A 20773-nucleotide genomic window follows, 5' to 3' on the forward strand; every position below is an offset into this window, starting at 1 on the left:
CATTGTTAATGAAAAAACATCATCAATGATCTTGGCCATGTGCAACCAGATGTATTTAGTTGACTGCAAGATACTACTGTCTTACTGCTGGGGGGGGGGGGGGGGGGGGGGGTAGAGACAGGAATACATTTCAAGATTATCCAAACCACCTGGCAACATAGCAATATTCCCTAATGAGCACAGGATTCTTGCCAGGAAGCAATGTCAAACTCCACCCAAAAGAGGGCACCAGCTCTTCTAACTCATACCAGAAGCAAGCTGATGGGTTCCACAGAACAGACACAGGCCTTTCTTCTCATTTATCTCAGAGCTCCGTCATCTGTAGGGATGATGACCAGTGACCAGTAACACCAACACATATCAAAATTTTAAGACTGGGCACGGAAATTACGAAATCATAATCTGCTAAATCTCCTAAAGCAACATACTTTGCACAACGCAAAAATGCCCCCTGCACATTTCAGGGTGGAGGCACAAACTTAGAATGGGTTGGAGGATGGGGTAACATAGTAACCACGGGGTGGTATGAGGATGTCTTCCTTTGTCTTTCATCACCCTGTCCTCAGCTGGTGCGGAGTGGGTCGGGTACCTGCTGGGGGTCACTGTACGGCAAGAGGTCATCCATGTGCAGGTAGTGAGCCACGGTCAGCATGGAGTCGGTGTTGGTGCAGACCAGCAGGCTGACCATCTCCTTCCACTTGGAGAAACTGATGCAGGAGCTCTGGGAGGAGGAGATGTGAGGGAAGGGGAGGAAGGTGGAGACAGAGAGGGGACCAAGGCAGTGAATTAAATGTAGACATCTTGACATCACAAGGATGCTGTGAAACTTTGTGGTGGCTCAATTTTCAACAATTACTGAACTCTGCAGATCTAGCTGCATAATGATGTTCAACTGGATGAAAAAATATTCGAGCATACAGATTTGAAAAGTATGTTGTTATTGTGAAGATATAAACAAATATCACAATACTTTCAAACTGTTTCTGAAATGGTTCATCCTAATTTTACCATCCATAATAAATATCAAGGTAAATCTAATTATCATTGCATGTTCACTTTTCAAAGCACTTAAAGACTATTTTCAACCACATTTTGCTGTGTGTGTGTTTGTTTGTTTTTTGTTAAGCTTCAGTTTTACACAATATTAGAAATATTAAAAGACCATGGAAGACTGAGAGGTTCAGATCTTTCAAACTGGAAATATTACCAAACAATGGCTTCACACTTCTTTTCCAGCAACTCAATTTCTATCCTAGTTTGTATTGATATTCATACAATTTCCTCATTTGTGTTGTCAAACTCTTATCTCTAAGAGACGCCCCCAAAATATGCAATTTGTAATAACAGCCACTCATCACAATACACCGTCCCACATTGCAGAAAAATCATGCAGCTTCATAAAGTGGCACAAGAAAAACCTTTAAAAAACATCTAGGTTATAGAGGAGTGTCATAAAGGTTACTCTTCTCTTACAAAGACTATATTTTGGTCCAGTCACTTTACACATTCATGTAATGATAATACATAACAATATTTGACTAATTTTCCACCTCATTATCTCAATTCTGTATGAAAATTGCCTCATCTGATTGTTCAAGTTAATGTTTGATTAAAGTTTTATCAGAGTTGTAGATATATAAAAAATAAGATTTATTTTTACCTTTTCTAGGGCACTGCAGTCCTTGTCTTTGTGGAGATAGTGTTCTTGCCAGAAAAACAGCAATTCTCTGTGGTGAGAAACAATACAAGCATTGCAGCAATGATAACAGAAAACATCATAGAATGGCAAAAGTAATGAATGAAAGTAATTCCTCAAGCTTATCAGAGGAATTAGATGAAACAGATTGTTCCTCTTGTAGAGGAATCCTTCCCATTTCTTGCCAGGTATAAAACCGAGCCGCTCTGTCTTCTAGCAACCTGTTTTTATTTTTGCTTCAGCATACCCCATATCCCTTCAGATATCACCAGTAAATCTGAAATACACGCAAAACCAGTAGGACCCATTTCTTCTATATCTTTCTTTTCCTTTTTTAAGGCAATCTGCCCTAGTTCTATCAGTTTAGTAATTAGTTACTGCTAATGAGAGGACTGCAAACTACAAGCCCTGCTTTTCAGCAGTCCCCTCCATTTCCAACAACTTTGTTTTGGTACAGTTACAAAAGTTCGAATGTATTTCTCTTCATAGTATTTCCTTTATTATACTGATGCAATGATTTTGTAAACTATGTAAATGTTAACATTATACTCTAATTACATTTTGTTAGAAATAAAATAAATGAAATGATATGACATCAGTCAGAGACTGCTTGTCTTATATTGTTGCACTACATACATATGAGCTCATAGTCTTGACAAAATTAAATTTGACCTTGCTAAGGGATTAGCTCATAGATTACAGAAATTACAGGAAAAACATGAAGAGTGCATAAAGATAATATATTTTCATTCATGCATGCTGAATTCTCAAAGAAAGGGAAAGTTTTTTTTTTTTTCTAGACTTTCCTTACAATGCTTGTAGTCCTCACTGGAAAACATTTTAAAAACAACAACCAAAAAGACAAAGATGGGGTAACTTTTTCTAGCTTTCAAACTGATCATGGTAATCTTGGGATAGCAATACCAACATTGCTAAGTTCATGGTAACAAAGTATCATTTGAAGTGGTAATCTTTGGACAGCAATACAGGCATTATTAAGTTCATGGTAATAAAGTATCATTTGAAGTTTGAACTTGATTTTTTTTCTTTAATCTTCATGCGAATGGAATATATCTTCAGTGTCCAACAAATGCAACATGAAGCTTATCATTGCTCAATGAATGTGAAGTTTGTGCTGAACACTGACCCATGTTATTCTGGTAAAGAGTATAAGAAAAAAATAAAATCATATTTTCAAGTCAAACAGGATGAAAATGTAACAGGCTTGAAACATGCTGCTGCTAAACCTCATTTAACAGTCTATAGATTTACAACATATCAACATATGGCTAGGATAAGGGCATGCCTGTCATTAATGTATGCATACAGACATACAAAGAAGTGATGACAGAAACAAAGACAAAGTCTGGTTCTTCCTGTAGAGTAAGACTCTTCTCACCTAAAGTTCTGCAGGAGAAAGCCAGGCCTACACTGTCGCTGCTCTTCAGTGCGCAGGTCACAAAGGTAGCGGGCAAGCTCCCCAATGCGGTCAGCAAACATCAGGAAGATGATGGTGGTGTTCAGACAGCTAACATTTTCCTGGAGTGCCCAAAGTAAGATCAGTGTCCAAAACAAACAAACAAAGAAAAAAAAGAAGATGTGTCATTCTATTTCTTGCCGAGAGTCCAGCAATGAAACAGACATTTTCCTCTCCTGCTGTCCAACAGGTTTTGAATGTTTTGAATCACTTATTTAGATTCCACTTTCATTTTTGTATAGGCTATAATAATGCACATAAACTTTCAGGAAAGAAATAAAGGTAGCAAAGAACACAAATGCAATCACAGTCTAGAAATGAGCATTACAATTTAAAGTCAACAATAAATAGGTTAAAAAGTCCATTTATATGTGCAGTTGGTACTCATTGCTTCAGATGAGCGTCCAAATTTAAACATGTCTGGATCATATGACACAGTTCATCCAAATAACAGTTTGTGAAATTGCTCCTACAACAACTCTAGCTGAATATCTCCCCTATGTGGGGCAAACCACAAGGGGTGGGCATCATTCACAAATTTGTCAGTGCGCGTGTGAACGCAGCCCCTTCACTGAGTCGTCATTCTGCTCTCTGAGAGCTGTGAAGAGGATCTCCTACGTGCATGGGTTGTGACTCCCTCGCACGGGACTTGCGTTTTATGCGCTAATCTGAGAGACAGCACAGGTTTGCTAATAAAGAGAGAAGAGTGGCATAGTAAGACTATACATTGTCTTCAGAGAGGTCTCCACTGGGGATCAAACTGGAGACAGACCTCTCAGTGTCTCAGGGAGACGAGTGGCCAGATGAAGTAGCTTGCTGTCCTGTGTTTGTAACGGAGGACTCTAACCTTACAGGTCTGTTCATTACAACTTTGTTATCAGTTGCTTCTCATTCAAATGCAATAGTGGGTGGGGCAGCACTCCATCAACGGTGATAATAAAATTGTGAACTAGAAAAGCACTCGGAGAGCATAGACCTTCGTCAAGCAGCTAACTTCCGCCCATACAAGCATGCTGAAAATCGCCCAATATCCCGATGAAACCTTGTGTTTACCTCATCAGCTTCCTGCTGCACGGTGCCTCAAGCAGAGCATGCGTTTTAGTGTGCATATGCAAACCTCAAATACGCGCGGCTTAAACTCCCAAGTTCATTGACCCTATTTGCCAAAAGAAAAAAAAAATCCTTTAAAAATTCATAAAAATTCCCAGACCACTACCAAAATTTAACCATCTCATCCTTGTGTTATAATCAACCAAAACCAATCAAACAAGCTCACACAACATGGAAAAGATTCCAAGCATGTTTACAAACAAGTGCCTTAGGCAGTCTGCAGATGGTTCACAGTGATTAGAATACCTCATCTCCTCTTCTTCGGGACTAATTCATGACTGCTACTATGGCATGGGTCAATTCAATTCTAAAATATGGAAAAATAATGCCTCCGGCGACACTTCGTGGCAGAGGCATAAAAAAAGAAGGCAGCAGCATCAACACCCTTACCATTATTAATCCATTCACTCACCTGTGTCAGGATTTCCACATGGATGATGTTGATGAGTTTATAGAGGAAGTGGAGACGGTTTTCTCGCTTGGAGATAAACTGGAGGAGGCGACATGACTGGATACCCCACTCTGTGGACATCACACAATAAACACAAACACGCATTCACATTTATCTCTATACAACAGCGGATATTGAAGTGGACAGTGTATGACACTATCCAAAAAAACATGCCATGCATCTTTTATGCTCACTTGGGAGGCTCAAAACAGTAGAAAAAATTTGCTGCTTTTGTCTTTGTCCCCCTCCCCCTTTTTTATTTATCTTTTTATTTTATATTTTTTTTAAATTTCTTTTTGATACTTGGGTGGGGTATTCATTTGTAACTGTAATAATCCCACATCTTATCTTGTACCAGAAATCAATTTCTACTTTGGGTGCTCCATTAGTCACATCAGACTTCCCTAACAATAAACATAATATAGCACTCTTTACTTCAGTTGAGTATGCACTGATCATGAAAATGGAAGTTTCTAATGGAAGAAAGCGAGATTAACAAGTGACTGCGGCAGACGGTAGAAATATTCTTTTCTTTCTTCAAAGAACTGTCAGGTGACAAACAGCATGTATGCTGAACATAAAGAGTATGTTAGTCTCAACAGACACTGAAATAGCAAGAATGCTATTTTTTACTCCAAGGACACTCTTTGGAGTAGTTCATTCAGGTTTCATGTATAAATTGACAAAAGTCGCTAACTGGCTCTACATCCGTTCATCTAAATCTAAATGTCGTCTTGTTACTCTGGACTACTTAATCCAGGACCGCCAACAATTACGCATCAGAAACACACAGGTTCCACAAAGCAAGCAGGGAGATACTTGTGTATCACGTGCATCTCTACTAGTGAAAATGATTCTAAAATCGGGGAGGCTTTTACATTCCATTGTCAAGACATGGGAATATATTCAACTTTTCAGGGAGCCTAATGAGCAGTCAGGGAGAATTGGCAGCTGTGTTATTTCTACAGTTATTTATTTTTTTTTTTGACAGTATTTCTACTGTTATTTTGGCTTACCATAGTTCTCTGGCTGCTCCTTCTCAAAGTGCTCGATGGTGAGAGCCAGGCACCGCACAAACATGTTGGAGTCTACAATGTTCTTGTGTACCAGGTCCATGAACTTCATGAACTGTGGAGGGTAAAGGTATAAATGCACAGCACTACTTGTCAATGTGTGATGCTGGGCTAAGACACGTCATACATCCAATTACTTCATCCGCTGGCATGTCACACATTACAGTTGTAAGAGAGCAAGTATTGTAGACACCATACTGAATTGTTTCACAAGAATCAAATATTGTAATTAATTCCCCGTTGTAGAAACGGACACTATGAGTTTGGCTTTTACTTTGCGGGACACATCTTCACAGTAAACATTAATCTCACTAATCATAATATTTAGTAATGGAAATTGAGATGTCACAATTCTGTGCAGTTAACCGGAAGTACAGGACATCAAATCAAACCATCATCCTCTAGTTTGATTCAAGAAAATTCTTCCAGTTTTTGCCATGTAATATTCTTGCCATTAGTTACCCTCCCATTCTTGCCCCAAATTTACTGTAAAACTAGAAACATTCTCAGCATGAAAATTTTGGAAATTGGAGCTGACAGTCTTTTTCACAGCATGAAACTTTCGCGAAATTGCCACTGGTATTCAGTGCATTGTGTAGTCAAAAAAAAAAACTGCCACGAATCTGGCTCCTCTCAAATTTAGCCAAAGTTTTAAGCACACAAATATTCTGGTTATATATGTGGCAAAATCACTTAAATATCTGGCAAGCTTTGCTGATATGCTAACATTTCTATCTGGACACTCAGTTGGCCATCATTTGAATGAGGAACCTTTGTGGCTCTGTGGATAAGACAGTGGACTTTAATTATGAGGTTCCTGGTTCAAATCCACAGCCAGGGTTCTACCCTTTGCAAACACTTTGTCCTCATAACCTGGCCCTCAGACGGCACTTAAAGCCAATGGTTCCCGCGTTCTGCATTCTTAGTGACCATAAAAAATAATCCAAAGATACACACACACACACACACACACCTAGTATTATAGAATTCAATAAAAACATAATGTAGAAACTTGATGGCTAATATACATGACACACCAGGGAGTCCCATGTGCTTGAAAGCATGTCATGTCTAATCACATTGACAGACGGTAACTTGTAGGGATTTGCTATAATCCCTAAGCCTTAATTGTTTTTAAGGCTTATGTATCACTCTCAATCTAGGCTAATCCAAAGTTTGCTTGCATCTCATACTTTGGAAGTGGACCATTGTGAAACCTGCACAATCTAGTCAACTGATTTTACAACAAAATGACTGTACTCACTACCTCACTTCATATCCCTAATTTTCTTCATGAGAACCGGGAAATCTAATCTTTCAAACTCATAAGCTTAATTCATTTGGTAAAGCATCTGCCCAAATGTATCAAGACACTGAATCTGTTCTTTTCTCTCTCATATATTTATCCATTTATATATATGTTTAAAGGTAGAATTACAGGCACTGGTAAGGTGCAGAGTGGATGTCTTGTGGCATTTAAGTCACGACAGGTCCCCAACACAAACTGTTAAGGACTTTGCTTTCAACTACTAGTCTGTCTTTAAAAGGTCCAACTTGAGTCTGAGGCAGACCTCCCACCCTTTTAAGAATGAAAAAAAAAAAAAGGATAATTTGGCTCAAAGGTAGAAAAGAAAGAGCAGTTCCCATGGAAGTGTGTGGTAAAATCAAGAAAAATAGGAAATTCCTATTGAAATAACAGCTGAAAATAGTCAAAATTCAGATTCCTTCCTCCATGTTCAGAATGGCTGGGAGGTCTGCTGAGGTATCCTGGACCTAGGGGTGAGGGACCTACCTGTTCCTCTGAGCTGATAGCCTTGTTGAATCTCTTGAAGGCCAGGATGTTGAACTTCATCAGCTCAGCCATGAGGTCAAAGTAGCTCTGAAGCACCTCCTTAGAGTGGTGATCACTACTCACAATGAACTGGACAACATGCTGAACAAGGGATAGAGAGCAGAGAAAGGAGTTACACCACTCAGGTCTTCACTTCAAGTTGCAAAGAGATGCTCATACTTGTTATGTTGCACACACTATCCATTTCTCTACATTTGTTTGATGGTTGTTCTTTTGTTTCAAATTAACATTCACTCTTCAGACAGCTAAAACAGTAAAGCACAGAACATTGTTTGCATGTTGTTATCTTTATCTTCAGCAAAATCATATTAGTCAAATGTTAATACAGCAGAGTTTCAATGGCAAGTGTGATAGCTAGTATCCCTTCACATCGAGGTTTACAGTGATTGGTTAAATCACTTTCGTGTGACCGTGTCTTGCCATACTGTGTACACCACTCTTTCCATTGTCTGCCGATTACCACTAGACAACTAAAAGTCCATGTCAGAGTAATATGTTATATGTACAGAACAGAGACCACGATCCCAATTCATTACCTGCTTTCCACAAACTGAGAACTTAAAAGAGAAGAGTGTTACCACATACGGCAAATGTAGATGTGTGAATCCAAATACTAGAAATCACAATCCAATCACAATGTTGAGAAACAGGCAATATATCTTTATACTGCTCAAACTCTTATGTTCTCATTTGACATCAAATGTGAGGACGTAGTTATGCAGATGTCTTGTCTTTATTGTGCATGGAAGAATAATACTCTAGACAGAGCTACACACATCAAATGCGACATGTTCTACACTCAGGCAATATACCACAATACAGCCTCTCAGGGCTGGTCCATATCTCATATTAGTGCAGCTTCTGCTTATATCCTACCTCCAGGAGGCCTTTCCTCAGTAGGAAGGTCTGGTCTGCATACGACGTCTTTCCCCTCAAGAAGCTCTCAATGGCTCGTGCCATCCAAAACCTGCAAAAACATCACAACACCAAGAAAGGGTCACATATCCATCATGAAAATTTTGAAACCAGATTAAAGCAGAACATAACGTCGCTGGTGTGACAAGACCTTGTATCTTCAAATTTTGGTGAAAATGACTTTTTTGGATTAATGGTCAGATAATCAGTTAAATGTCCTGTTCAAATCCTAGCTGACTTATGTAAAAATGAAGCCACCATGGCATGTCAAAGTGAAGGCTATCCCATTTGATAAAGTGCTTTGGCTACCATGTTTTTGTTTTGTTTTTTTTTGCTCTCCTGAACAATTTACATTTTGTAGATACGAGGTCTTGTTGCCCCAGTGATGATAAGTCCTTTTACCCTCATATACATTTGAACTCAATCATAATCTCATTTTCTACCATAGACTGTTTTTTCAGATGGGTGTACACTTGAGAGAAGGTAGAATTTAGAAATTACAACTGGTACAAATTTGATCTCTCAAATGAGATTCTTGGTTGCCTTAATGCTATCAAAATTTTCAAATTGCAGAGAGTGAAAGGTCCATCTTTATAATGTGTCCTATCTGCCATGCTTGTGCATATGGTTATTGCACAGTATATACATGATGTAGTTCCACCATTAATACTGGAGGTGCAAATGTTATTTGACTGGACTGGACGTCATCATGTACAGATGACTGGTCAAGCGTCCATACCTGAATGGTGAGTCCCGAGGCTCAGTCTTCATGACGTCAACTAGCTTGGTGAGGATCCCCTTCTGGCCCTGGCACAGCAATGACCTGAAGATGGTGCACATAATGCCAAGGTCATTAGACCACATCCATCTCTACACACAGGTGGCTATAATGTCATTTGAATCCTTGGCAGTCTACGTATTTGAATGACTCTCTTATAGAAATCAATGGGTCATCGTGATTGACTAATACTGTAAAAGTGGATATTTTCGGGCAAACTAATTTTTTTGCGCATGGCCTGGCAAGAAGACTTTCGCATGTAGTTTTTAATTCCGTGAACTCAAGACATCAACTACTGGAACATACGGCAAGCAAAAATATTCACGTGCTTTTATTTTTCGCGCTAGTTTTCTGGTTGCGCGAAATACGCGAAAATTTCAACACCGTGAAAATTTCCACTTTTACAGTACTGGGAATACTGACTAATGTGGACACTTTGCAAAACATTTTTGGTGGATTTGTAAAGCAATAAGCAATGGATCTGTGTATGCCAGATATATCCCACTAAAATAAGGCACCTACTTGCAGTTCTGTCATTTTTCACATATTTCCTGTAAAAGAAAACGAGTACAAAGTGACACTTAGCACATTTTTGTTTTCATTTCATGTTGAGATATGAATACATGCAGTGATATTTGCAGAACATGTATTTGAGTTTACATACAGTTCTGTACATCTTTGGTAGTCTTGTTGCATGGCATTGGCCAAAACCCTGAACCGCCATGGCAGCGGTAAACTTCTTAAATTGTTTAATTAGTGCCCTTGATCATCCACTGTATAAGCTGTTATTTTTGCGAGGGTTTAATTTTCGTAAATTTCACAAATCACAGTTGGACCACGAATTTAACAGCACGCGAAAACGTCACCATACGCTCAGGTAGTAGTGCGCTTATGAAGGCCTCTGTGTCAATTCGCAGAAACAACATCTCGCAAAAATATCTGTATACCAAAATAACAGTATCTATATGTATGAACAACTGCAAAATTGTGAAAAAGTGCAATATTTTCATTGTGCAATGTATTTCCACTTTCACAATCAGTGGCGGATCCAGGGGGGAGCGCACCGGGTGCGCGCCCCCCCCTTCATTCTTTGCTAAAACAAAACAAATAAAACGATAAAATTGGGGGGTGCATGCGCCCCCCCCTCTTATTTTGTAAAGGCGCCCCCTCTTTACAGAATTCCTGGATCCACCCCTGACAATGGTAAAACTTGACCAGGATCTGAGCCAGATGACGCCCACCTGTCAACCTTCTTGACAGCCTCCAGCTGAGGGATGCTAGCACTGGAAGATATTCGGTTCAGGTCGTTGACCTCATGCCTCGTCATGATCAGGTACTTGTTGCTGCAGTGGGGTGGAGCAAAGAGTATGTTCAACTCAAAACATGATATCATCTGTTGTCAGTCAGTTTTCATCATAAAACCCGTACATCTGAAGATCTGAACAAACTTTGATGTTGAAGAATTGTGACCCGATATGCTGATCAAGTCACTAAGTGGGGATTTTTTATATTAGAATTTCCTCATTAGTATGGGAATAGCAAGACTACAAGAAACACCATCAAGCAATGGATCTCTTTATTTTTCTAGTCATAATGCCAAATAATAATAATAATAATGATAATTAACGATAATGATATTATTCATCATCATCATCATCACCACCACCACTACCACCACCACCACCACCATTTTATCATCATAAGAATAGCAACAAAAAGAAGGAGTAAATTAATAACTTACTCATGGTGGTCACAGTACGTGTGTAGGAGTCTCAAGAACTGAACCTTGAGTGCTACTTCAGGGCTGCAGTCACAGTTCTCATTAGCACCATGGATGGGGGCCCGGAGGATGCATCGCCATATGACCTTGTCGAAGAGGGCATTGAGTCCCGGCATCAGCTTGCACTGTGCTAAAACCTCATGTACCTTGGGGAAAGGTTGGCAGAGGGTTAAGGCTTTGAATCAGGGTACATCAGCACAACAGCAACCTCTTTAAATCAGCATATTATATATATTATATGCAACTGTAAATGTTTCACAAAGATTTTCGTTATGCATGTAGTATAAACTGCACTTTTGTATAGCTCCTTTGTCATTTGGTTGTTTTGTTTAAAACTGTCACACCCATGTCATTCATTATGATTTGATTTGATTTGAGAAGCAAAATAAATACGAGCGAATGAACATAATTTATGGATATCAACAAATAGAACATTATTGCAGTACAAAAACCTTCAACTGAGGAAGTCGCTCTTTCACCCACACTGTGCTCTGTTCGCCTTATAGCACATCCTGTGGAGTGCTATCTAGGAATGAATAGAGATTACCTAATCCCCTTAATCTCCATCATGTCACCATGGCTGTCATGTTGGACTTAGACACATAGTTAATGCCTGAGCAAAAAAGCAAAATCACTCAACAACAAAGGCTAAGGCTCCTGCTCTGGCTGCTGGTTTTGTATGCTCTACATTGAAAACTGTACTGTCATTGTCCACAGAGGGCAGCATACCATTACTGAGATCAAAATAACATGCAGGGGGTGTCGCCTTTCATCATCGCTTGATCATGCGATCAGGTAGTGTAGTAAATTGTGTGCTCATGTTTTTGCTTCTACATATCACCAGAAATGTAAGCTACAAGGACAAAACCATACAGTGCGTTTGCTCATAAATCACTGTTAAAAAAAATAAATTTGAGTTGTCCAATTTTGCCAGTCAAATGTCCAGCTACGCTGGACATCCACTATTACACCTGGCTCTAGAGTATTATCATCGTCCAAAGGTGTATGCCCTGGACAGGCTTTGAACCAAGAATCACCTGCTACTGTGCCCAGGGCCTGATCTACTATGACAACACCGTGTGCCTTGCCTCTGGACATACAATTACATATCATTCATGCTGTTAAACCGTTGAGGACAAGTCCCGAGTATACTCGGGCATATGTCTATGGGAAATGCATGTTGTAGCAAAATCAGCCCGTCCTCAACGGGTTAATAATGCATAGGTGAGAGTGCGTTATTGGAGATGCAGCACCCTGGAGGGTATTTACAATAGTGCAACATTGTGAACACCCGAGAGTGAGCTGCATCTCCACTTAAGTCACAAAATTAAACCTATGCATTATTTGTTTTATAAAATTGGTCTATGAACTATTTTTCATTTATGTTATTGAGTGAATACCAGTCAGCTACATGTAGAACTTACTCAAAAGCCAAGAAGTCTGAAGAAATCTTCAAAACACTGAAGTATTATATACATTGTGACATTAGTGAATGTGCAGATATGCTTTTTGCTGCAAAACATTTTGCATGCTTGGACATACTAGTAAGAAAATAACGATGCACACGTGACTCATTTTGATGCTTCTGATTGGCTATAATCTTGAACCCATTTAATAAATCATGTTCATCTTCCAGGCTACATAGATGCAAACTCCCATCCAAGGAGGAATATCTTGTGACAATCTGCCATCATTAGGTCCATTTACACTTGCTTGGAAAAATCGCGACATTTGGGTGCAAGTTGCTAGGCAACTACACCCAAACTCCCTCGAAACATTGCCAGAAAAATCGCCAGCCGGAGTGCGATTTTTTTAAACATCGTGAAGTTTGAGGCGAAGTTAGCGAGTGTAAACCCAAGCTGGAGAAATATCGCGATTTTTCATCACGTGACTTTCGGTATCGGATTGCACCGGGAGTTTACGCGCGCTCCCGATCCCTCTTTGGAATGTGTACGTGTAGAGAGTACGTCGGTCACTGGCCAGAGTACTAGTACACGGTACAGTGTACAGGTCTAAACGGCCGATCCTCTATCAGCTCGTGGTCTCTCACCTCCCTCTCCCTGATGAAACTAGTACGTGAAAACTACTACTAGTAGCAAACCTGAAGTTCTCCAACCAGGTATCATCACCCCGTGAAGACTAACAAAATAATGTTCTCCCAGAAATGCGTTGATTGTGGGAGTGCCCATACTGCTCTCGATATACGTTGTTTGTGGAATACAGGAGTACGTAACAAGTGTGAGTTCTTGCTGTCGCCTGATAAAATACCAGTCCTAACTTCCAAGTTGTACTTCTCAATTCCGTCATTCCTCCTGAATGCTGCTGTCATCAACTTTTCCATACTTAGATGAAGTTTTACACACCTACTACGTATATTGCATTGTGATCTAATATAGTAAGCTATATAGTTTTACCGTAAGTAAACAGTCTCGAGAAACACAAATTTATGTGTGCATTGAACTGATAAAAAGCCCTGGCTCAACGTTCCAACCAGCTAGCTGTGATCAAAATATACTGCACTGCAGTGAAAACGAACAGAATAGCGCGTGCTTCCACTCAGCTACCATGTTGAAAAGAGGTAAATTACGATGCGCACTACCGAAAAAATTGTGATGTTTCGTGAAGCTCAAACTTCGCATGCTTTTGCGCAAGTGTAAACGGTGGAACCAAAATATTGCGATTTTAAAAATCGCGATGTTAGTAGGTGTAAATGCGGCTAACAGCTGTAATTACTGTCTACACCTTATATTTAGCAAGACTAATTTTTCGTGAATTGGGACTTCTGGACGATTTCGCTAGTGGTTAAAATTTGTGATCGTGGAGCACACTTCTGAATGGGGAAGTGTGTGTATGCATGCACGTCACATTCATGTAGGGATCAGAGTCAATATTTTTGTGTGTCTTTAAATTCATGAATAGCACCTGACTTGCAAAATTCATGAAAATAAAAACCTCGCTAAATATTCGACGTATACAGTAATCAGAGCAGACCTCTCATTTATCCTGGGGTAAGGTCAGACAGTACAGCATGCTCTTACCTTGTGCCTCTGTTTGCCTCCAAGGAGCAGACAAAGAACATGGAGGACCTCCACCTTGTAGACCACCTCATGCATGGTCTTCAGGGAATCTGGTAGGGGTAGGGAGAGGTCGTGGAGGGGCAGGTTGAGATAGACTCCTTCATCCTCGTTGGCCACCTCAGCCAGGGCATCAAAGGCCAGCGAGCTGTCCAGCCACGTCACCCAGCTGTCAATTTGGGAGAAGAGGGCGTCCACGTCGGTCACTCCATCAGGCTCGGCTGTAGAGAGATGGACAGAAAGAGCAAGATCAATATGGAGATAGGGTCAGAGATGGGGAATATAATTATACCACGATTTCCAATATGTCAGGTGTGATAATGACCATGAGCACTAAATTCTCTTCCTACACTATACTTCTTGATATTTCAAGCTCAACATGCGTCTTCAAAAGATACTCCATGTGAGGAAAAAATACTTTTGTGGCAGCATGTTATATGATAGAAAGTACATTTGGCTATCTGTACTATATTAAAGATATGCCTCATTTGGCTATCTGTACTATGTTATAGATATGCCTCATTTGGCTATCTGTACTATGTTATAGATATGCCTCATTTGGTAAATGTACATTTAATAAAATACTAGTGGAAAAATGAGCAAAGAAAATGGGATTCCATCGGGATTCGAACCCGAGACCTCCGGATGCTAGCCCGGTGCTCTACTGACTGAGCTATAGAAAGCCCTAGTTCAGTGTTCGTCCCAGAAATCCTAAATTCTCAATGCTCGGATGGTCAGAAGCTATAGCAGTGTGTTTGTGTGTGACACACACGCACACACTTAAACCTGGCATAGACCCAAAGGATAATTCAACTTGGGGATAAATGTGAGAGATCACCAAAATGATGCAGCTTTTTGAGTATGCAACAAATGCAAACAGAGGGAAACTGACCAGAAGAGAATATAATTGATTAGTGGAAAAATGAGCAAAGAAAATGGGAATTCATCTGGATTCGAACCCGAGACCTCCGGATGCTAGCCCGGTGCTCTACTGATTGAAATAAAAATAATAATAATAAAATATTCACGAAAAAGACAACCAACAAACGAATAAGACTTCTGATTTACATAAATGTCACACAGAATATGTACGCAGCAATTCCAATATTATTGTTCATTTAACATTGACATTTAATTCTAAAATCATGATTTAGAGCCAGTCCCATCAAGTTTATGCTACCTGTCCTTGTACAATCACACTTCCAGGCTTGAAAGAAAAAGGTAAACTCAAAATTGTGTTTCAATATTTCTTCACTCACCAACAGATTTGCATGCAATCCTCACAAGCTTTTCCACAAAGCCAGGGAGTTCCACAACAGTTTCTGCAAGGGGGGAGAAAAAGACAAACAAACAGTAATGAGATACAGTAGGTCATAGCTGAGCACAACTGGGTCCTGTTGCATAGAACTTTTTACCCGAGAAAAACTCTGGTAAGAACTGAAAACTCAGGTTAGCGTGATTCTGCCACTAGCTTTGACACTGGAAAAAGTGTTCTTAAAAAGTAACCTGAATTTTCTCAGGTTAATAGTTTCAAATTGCCACCATGCCATTTACTTGAATATATTTGTTTCTTTTTCTGTTGTAGTACCGTTGCCAGTCTAAAAAGACAGATGCCACTTGTTTTCACTAATTTTATTCATTCCCCCCCCCCCCCCAAAAGTAATCAAGTCTCCATGTCTTTAACATTTATGGGAGAGCTAGCACCAGCCAACTGGTGCTAGCTCTCAAAACAGCTCTAACTTGAATGGCAAATCACATATTTTGTATATCTACCTGAAGCAAGCTTTGGCCACTTACTTTGGTTGACCTCTGACACCGGCGTGCCATCACGATTCCTGCAGGCCTTGTCCTGTGCGGCCAGCGTACAGGGCTCGTCTTTGGGGTCAAGGTCGGATATTGTGATGGACAGGACGCGGCAGAAGTTGGCCAGCTGGTCCTCCTCAAACTTACCCACCAGTCTCTCCAGATCAGCTAAGAGAGGAAAAACCATCACAAATAACCAATTTCTGTCATTTTAACTATCTCATCCCCTAGTACTGTCAACAACCATGCATCCGACCAATATTAACTCGGAAACTTCCCTGTTTTGTTGCATACACACTTTCAAACACCTCATCTATTTTGCAAATTCATGATATTCTTCCGTCGAGATGTTTTCATTGCAAATGATTGACAAATTGCCTTACATCGACGTAAATGAGCACTGAATTGATCAGTCTTTTAGTAGTAGCCATGATAAAAAATCATGGGCGTACATACTCGAGCAGGATTCATACCTATGACCTCCTGATCACCAGGCAGGCATCATCTCCACTAGACCACTGAGCTTCCGCCCGACAACAAGTGTTGGTTCTAATCCTTCATTTACGTCGATGTAGGGTAATCTGTCAAACAGTTGCAACCTAATCTATTTGCCATTTTTTCTCCATCTGATTCAAATGAAATTTTTGATCCCTAGCAAATAATATCCACATATGAAAAAAGGTGTTGGGTGGTAGAAGGCTTAACAGCGCATCATGTATTCTTTCTTGGGCATGTATGTGGCCCTGAAAAGGGCCTACCCACTCTCAACATATTACAACATCCAGATGAATGTCATACCACCTAAATGTCTTGCTAACTAATGATGGGTAAACTGCAGCAATTACACAGATGTGGAAAGAAACCCTGAAAGAAAACGAACAATTTTACCAAAATCTAAATCCGTCCTTTCATTTTTACTAAAGAGGTCTGCTTCTCGGATGACATCTGTCACTTTAACTTTTGATTAGCACCAGGTGGGTATGCGCTACATCAGGACAAAGAAGGGGACACAATCAATTAGAGCAACTTACGGATGTCATCCAGCTTAAACATCTGTGCCCTCACACCAAGGATGTCTTCGATTAGCGTGGCAGCTTTTAAGAAGCACTGCTTCTCTGTCAGCAGGGTGAAGAGGTATATGATGAGATCGTCGTGGTCGGAAAGCGGCGTTGCGATGTCAGTGCCCATCTGAGCCAGGGACAGCAAGAGAAAGTCTTCATTATGATACGGTGCACTCGTAAACTTTTTTCTTTACTGCAAGAAAGTTCTCAGACATACAGCAGTCTAGGTGAGCTGTTAACATTACTGCTTACTAATCCCTACGGATCATACAGCTGTTGCCACAAACGTTGGAGGCAGGAGATTAAAGAAGCACATACAGACTCACCTATTGCTGTAGCTATGATAGACAGGTCAAAATGCACAGCACCTACAACAGCTCTTCTGTCTGGCTATTACATAATTTACTCTGTTTGATGCTTAAAAACAAACGAAATAACACCTTAAAGATTTACTGACAGCACTCTGCACCTGTCCTTGAACCAGCTTCTTCATACAAATATGTTTTTTATTTTGTTATGTCCAAACATTTGACAGTGCAAACTAAATAACTTACTTGACATTTTAAGAATGATATGCCTAAATATCTCTGTGGTCTTTTGTCAGATCAGTAATGATGATGTGGACTGAAATTTGTAAACATACACATTCTTTTTCTCTGCCTGCTTTGTTTGAAATGAAAATGATTATAAAGCAAATGAAAGTCAACAAAATGATATTGAAATATTTGAGTTTTCAAAAAATACCAACAACAACAAAATAGAGCAAGATGCATTTCTTACATGCACACCACCAGTTGAACATTAACAGTGCAGACATACAACTTTTCATTTTGTCTAGGTTTGACTTTAATAAAGACGGCAATCAGAAAGAAGGCTGTCTTCTCATGAATGACTACAGTGCAGCTGGCCACAGCTGCAGGACACAAATTCAAGAGCCCTGACTGAACAATCAGACCGGCATGCCAGTGTCTGTATAGCCTGTGGTGTGTCTCTCAGCTGAGTGAGGGACAGACCCCACTGGCTGTAGAAATCTGTTCACATAGTACTGTCCTCTGAATGGAAAAAGTGTAACATGCTGAGCATCTGAGCGAGGCTCATTTGGGGCCTGCTAACACTATAAAATTAACCTATTCTATAAAGACTGATGACCAGATTAAAAACAAAGGAGGCCTTTGTTCTGTGCATGCTCATTCATTGTGACATTGAAGACATGTTGTGCAGTCATGGACAGATAAAGCACATCAAACACAACAGCGTGTCTTCAATGAGCATACAAGTTGTATCTTCTGCATTAGTGTAATCGTCTATATCTCTCAGTTTACACAGAGCATGTACATGTATTTCTGTTTGCTAGTGGGTTCATGTCAATCAATGGTAGCTCCCATACAGAGGACAGATAACCCTAACACATAATGTATAATACAATATTATGTATTGTGATAACCCTAACACATAATGTGTAATACAATATTATGTATTGTGATAACCCTAGCACATAACGTATAATACAATATTATGTAATGTCTATCATGTACTCACATTCTGACACATGTAGTGAAGAAGATCCATAGCATTGTATGCTATCTTATGCCGTAAGACCTTCTGTGGATCTATAGAGGCAAAATGATATGTAAGAAAGTGATTATGTGGTTATGACTTAATACTATCACTGCTTGTCACAAAATAATGATATCAATAAGCACTACAACATCAACAACAAAAATATACGTAGACATTGTTACTCGCACATACACATCAATTCAAAATTCCGATGCAAACACTTTTTGGAAGCTACAAATGTGTAATGTCAGCCAAAAAAGTTTTTAATGTTTGCCACGAAAGTTTCTCAATAACCGTTTCTGTCATGTATCAAAATTCATGCCCGTTTCTTTCCCTACAGCCTGTTAACAAACTAGCTCATTCACTGGCTCCCTTCAATTAAATTTCTTAGGCAGGAATTCATCTAGCACTCATCATTTGCAGCCATCCAGGGGAAGCCTCCGGCACACTTTGTGGTTTTCATTTTGTGTGTGTGTGTGTGTGTGTGTGTGTGTGTGCAAACAATGCATGCACAGAATTTGAATACATTACAGAAGAGGTCTACAATATAGCATGGTGATGAGCATTTAATGCATTCAATGTAATCTTCAATGGAGAGATTCTAACAATTCATTTCCACGTCTCTATGATCTGAGTGCTTCATGAGCACTGTCGTAGAAGTGCATTGTGTAGATCACACAAATCCATATCATGTGATGTGATAACAAAGAGAAACCTGAATATCACAGGAAAATGAGGATGGCAGAACATTATTACATTGCAAGGCCGTATAATTCTGAGCCCTGAAATATATGTCCATTTAGTTCTGGAAAAATAAACAAGTTAGTGAATATGCATATTTGGCAGTAGCACAGAGTGAAAAAGTTGGTACACTTCCAACATCAATATCAGTCTGAATCCAATGGATGAGAAATCAAAAATGAATGCAAGTGTACTTAAATGCACAACAGCTTTAGAATAGAAAATTGATTGCCCCTCATTCACTACATGCTAGCGGCAGTGTAGTTACAGTTAATGCCTATGAGTGTATGAGTGCAGATGAAATTACAGATGTGTGAACCAATATAACTATCACATAGCATTTATCACACTCTGCAACCAAATGCAGTCACAATGGATCATCACTCCTAATAATAACATTCCTCTCTACATGAAGAAAATATTCCATTTTTTTTTTTTGGGGGGGGGGGGGGGGCGCTATGACAAAGCAAAAGAAGAAAAATCTGGATATACATGTAGATACAGTGCAAGAAATCAGCATGTTTTCAAGATCTACCATAATAGGATTTTAAAGGAATACATCCAAATCAAAATTAAAATTACAAATCAAAACTATTCTCCAGTCTCTCATTCACAAGATTTTCTCTCAACAATGAATGTTCAGAATGATCACTTTTCATAACCAAAACCATGAAGAACACAAGCAGCCAGCTATCCTCTACCACCAGTGTAATGTTTGATGGGTGAATTAATACAATAATAACTAATAAATAATTCTCACCTCGCTCCAGTGCTTAAGTATCATTAGTTGATTTAGTTAGTGACATTGAGATAGATTGAGGAATACAGATATATGTGTATCTCACACTTCATTGGACAGAATCAATGACATTTTCTTATATACCTTGCACACCTGCTGAACGCGATGATGCTGAATTTGAAGACCCCGGCGGCCCGTACGTCTCTCGAATCAAGCGTATATGAAATGAAGTGCCTGGATTCTGTGAGGAGGATGTTGTCGTCACTGAAGTCGTGGAGATAGTGGACGATGACGAGCCGTTTGATGTGGTCGTAGTGGTGGTGGTACCATTCGATGTTGACGTGCTCGTACTGGAGGTTGTTGCTTCCTTGCAGCTAGACACACCCTCAGCTTGTGACTGCTTGCTCGGTTCTGGTTTCTTTTCCTTGGTTTTGTAGAAGTGCGGTTGGAGCAGAAGGTCTACTGTCACCTGAGAATAACAAAAATTTACCTTTACCACCGAAATTCTGCTCCAGACTCTTCAAATTGGAGATACCCACAACCTTATTTTTATAGTAATTTTGCATTACCTGTGAAAACTGGTCATAATGGCATTGTTAAACAATTAACCTGCAATGTGTACATGTATACTTCATCTAAATGCACTCTGACATTTATCAAGTA

The 20773-nt window shown here is 39.7% G+C and overlaps 1 protein-coding gene across 1 annotated transcript in view; it reads right to left on the reverse strand.

Moving 5' to 3' along the window:
* Positions 1–556: 556 nt before the first annotated feature.
* LOC139717169 (short transient receptor potential channel 4-associated protein-like) overlaps positions 557–20773 on the reverse strand; it is a 33467-nt gene continuing 13250 nt past the window's right edge. Inside the window, exons 4-19 of the mRNA XM_071628670.1 lie at positions 20255–20579; positions 18610–18680; positions 17041–17197; positions 16004–16177; positions 15466–15528; positions 14171–14427; positions 11094–11278; positions 10594–10695; positions 9314–9397; positions 8536–8626; positions 7600–7740; positions 5751–5862; positions 4696–4805; positions 3096–3235; positions 1661–1727; positions 557–721 (exon numbers count right to left, since the gene is read on the reverse strand). Coding sequence (XP_071484771.1) covers positions 563–721; positions 1661–1727; positions 3096–3235; positions 4696–4805; positions 5751–5862; positions 7600–7740; positions 8536–8626; positions 9314–9397; positions 10594–10695; positions 11094–11278; positions 14171–14427; positions 15466–15528; positions 16004–16177; positions 17041–17197; positions 18610–18680; positions 20255–20579 — 2238 coding nt within the window. The 3' untranslated portion in view covers positions 557–562. The remainder of the gene's footprint in view (positions 722–1660; positions 1728–3095; positions 3236–4695; positions 4806–5750; positions 5863–7599; positions 7741–8535; positions 8627–9313; positions 9398–10593; positions 10696–11093; positions 11279–14170; positions 14428–15465; positions 15529–16003; positions 16178–17040; positions 17198–18609; positions 18681–20254; positions 20580–20773) is intronic.

Source organism: Diadema antillarum, unplaced genomic scaffold, assembly GCF_040938485.1.
Source record: "Diadema antillarum isolate AM-2024a unplaced genomic scaffold, OU_Dant_1.0 scf00000072, whole genome shotgun sequence".
In the NCBI taxonomy this organism is placed as follows: Eukaryota; Metazoa; Echinodermata; class Echinoidea; order Diadematoida; family Diadematidae; genus Diadema; species Diadema antillarum.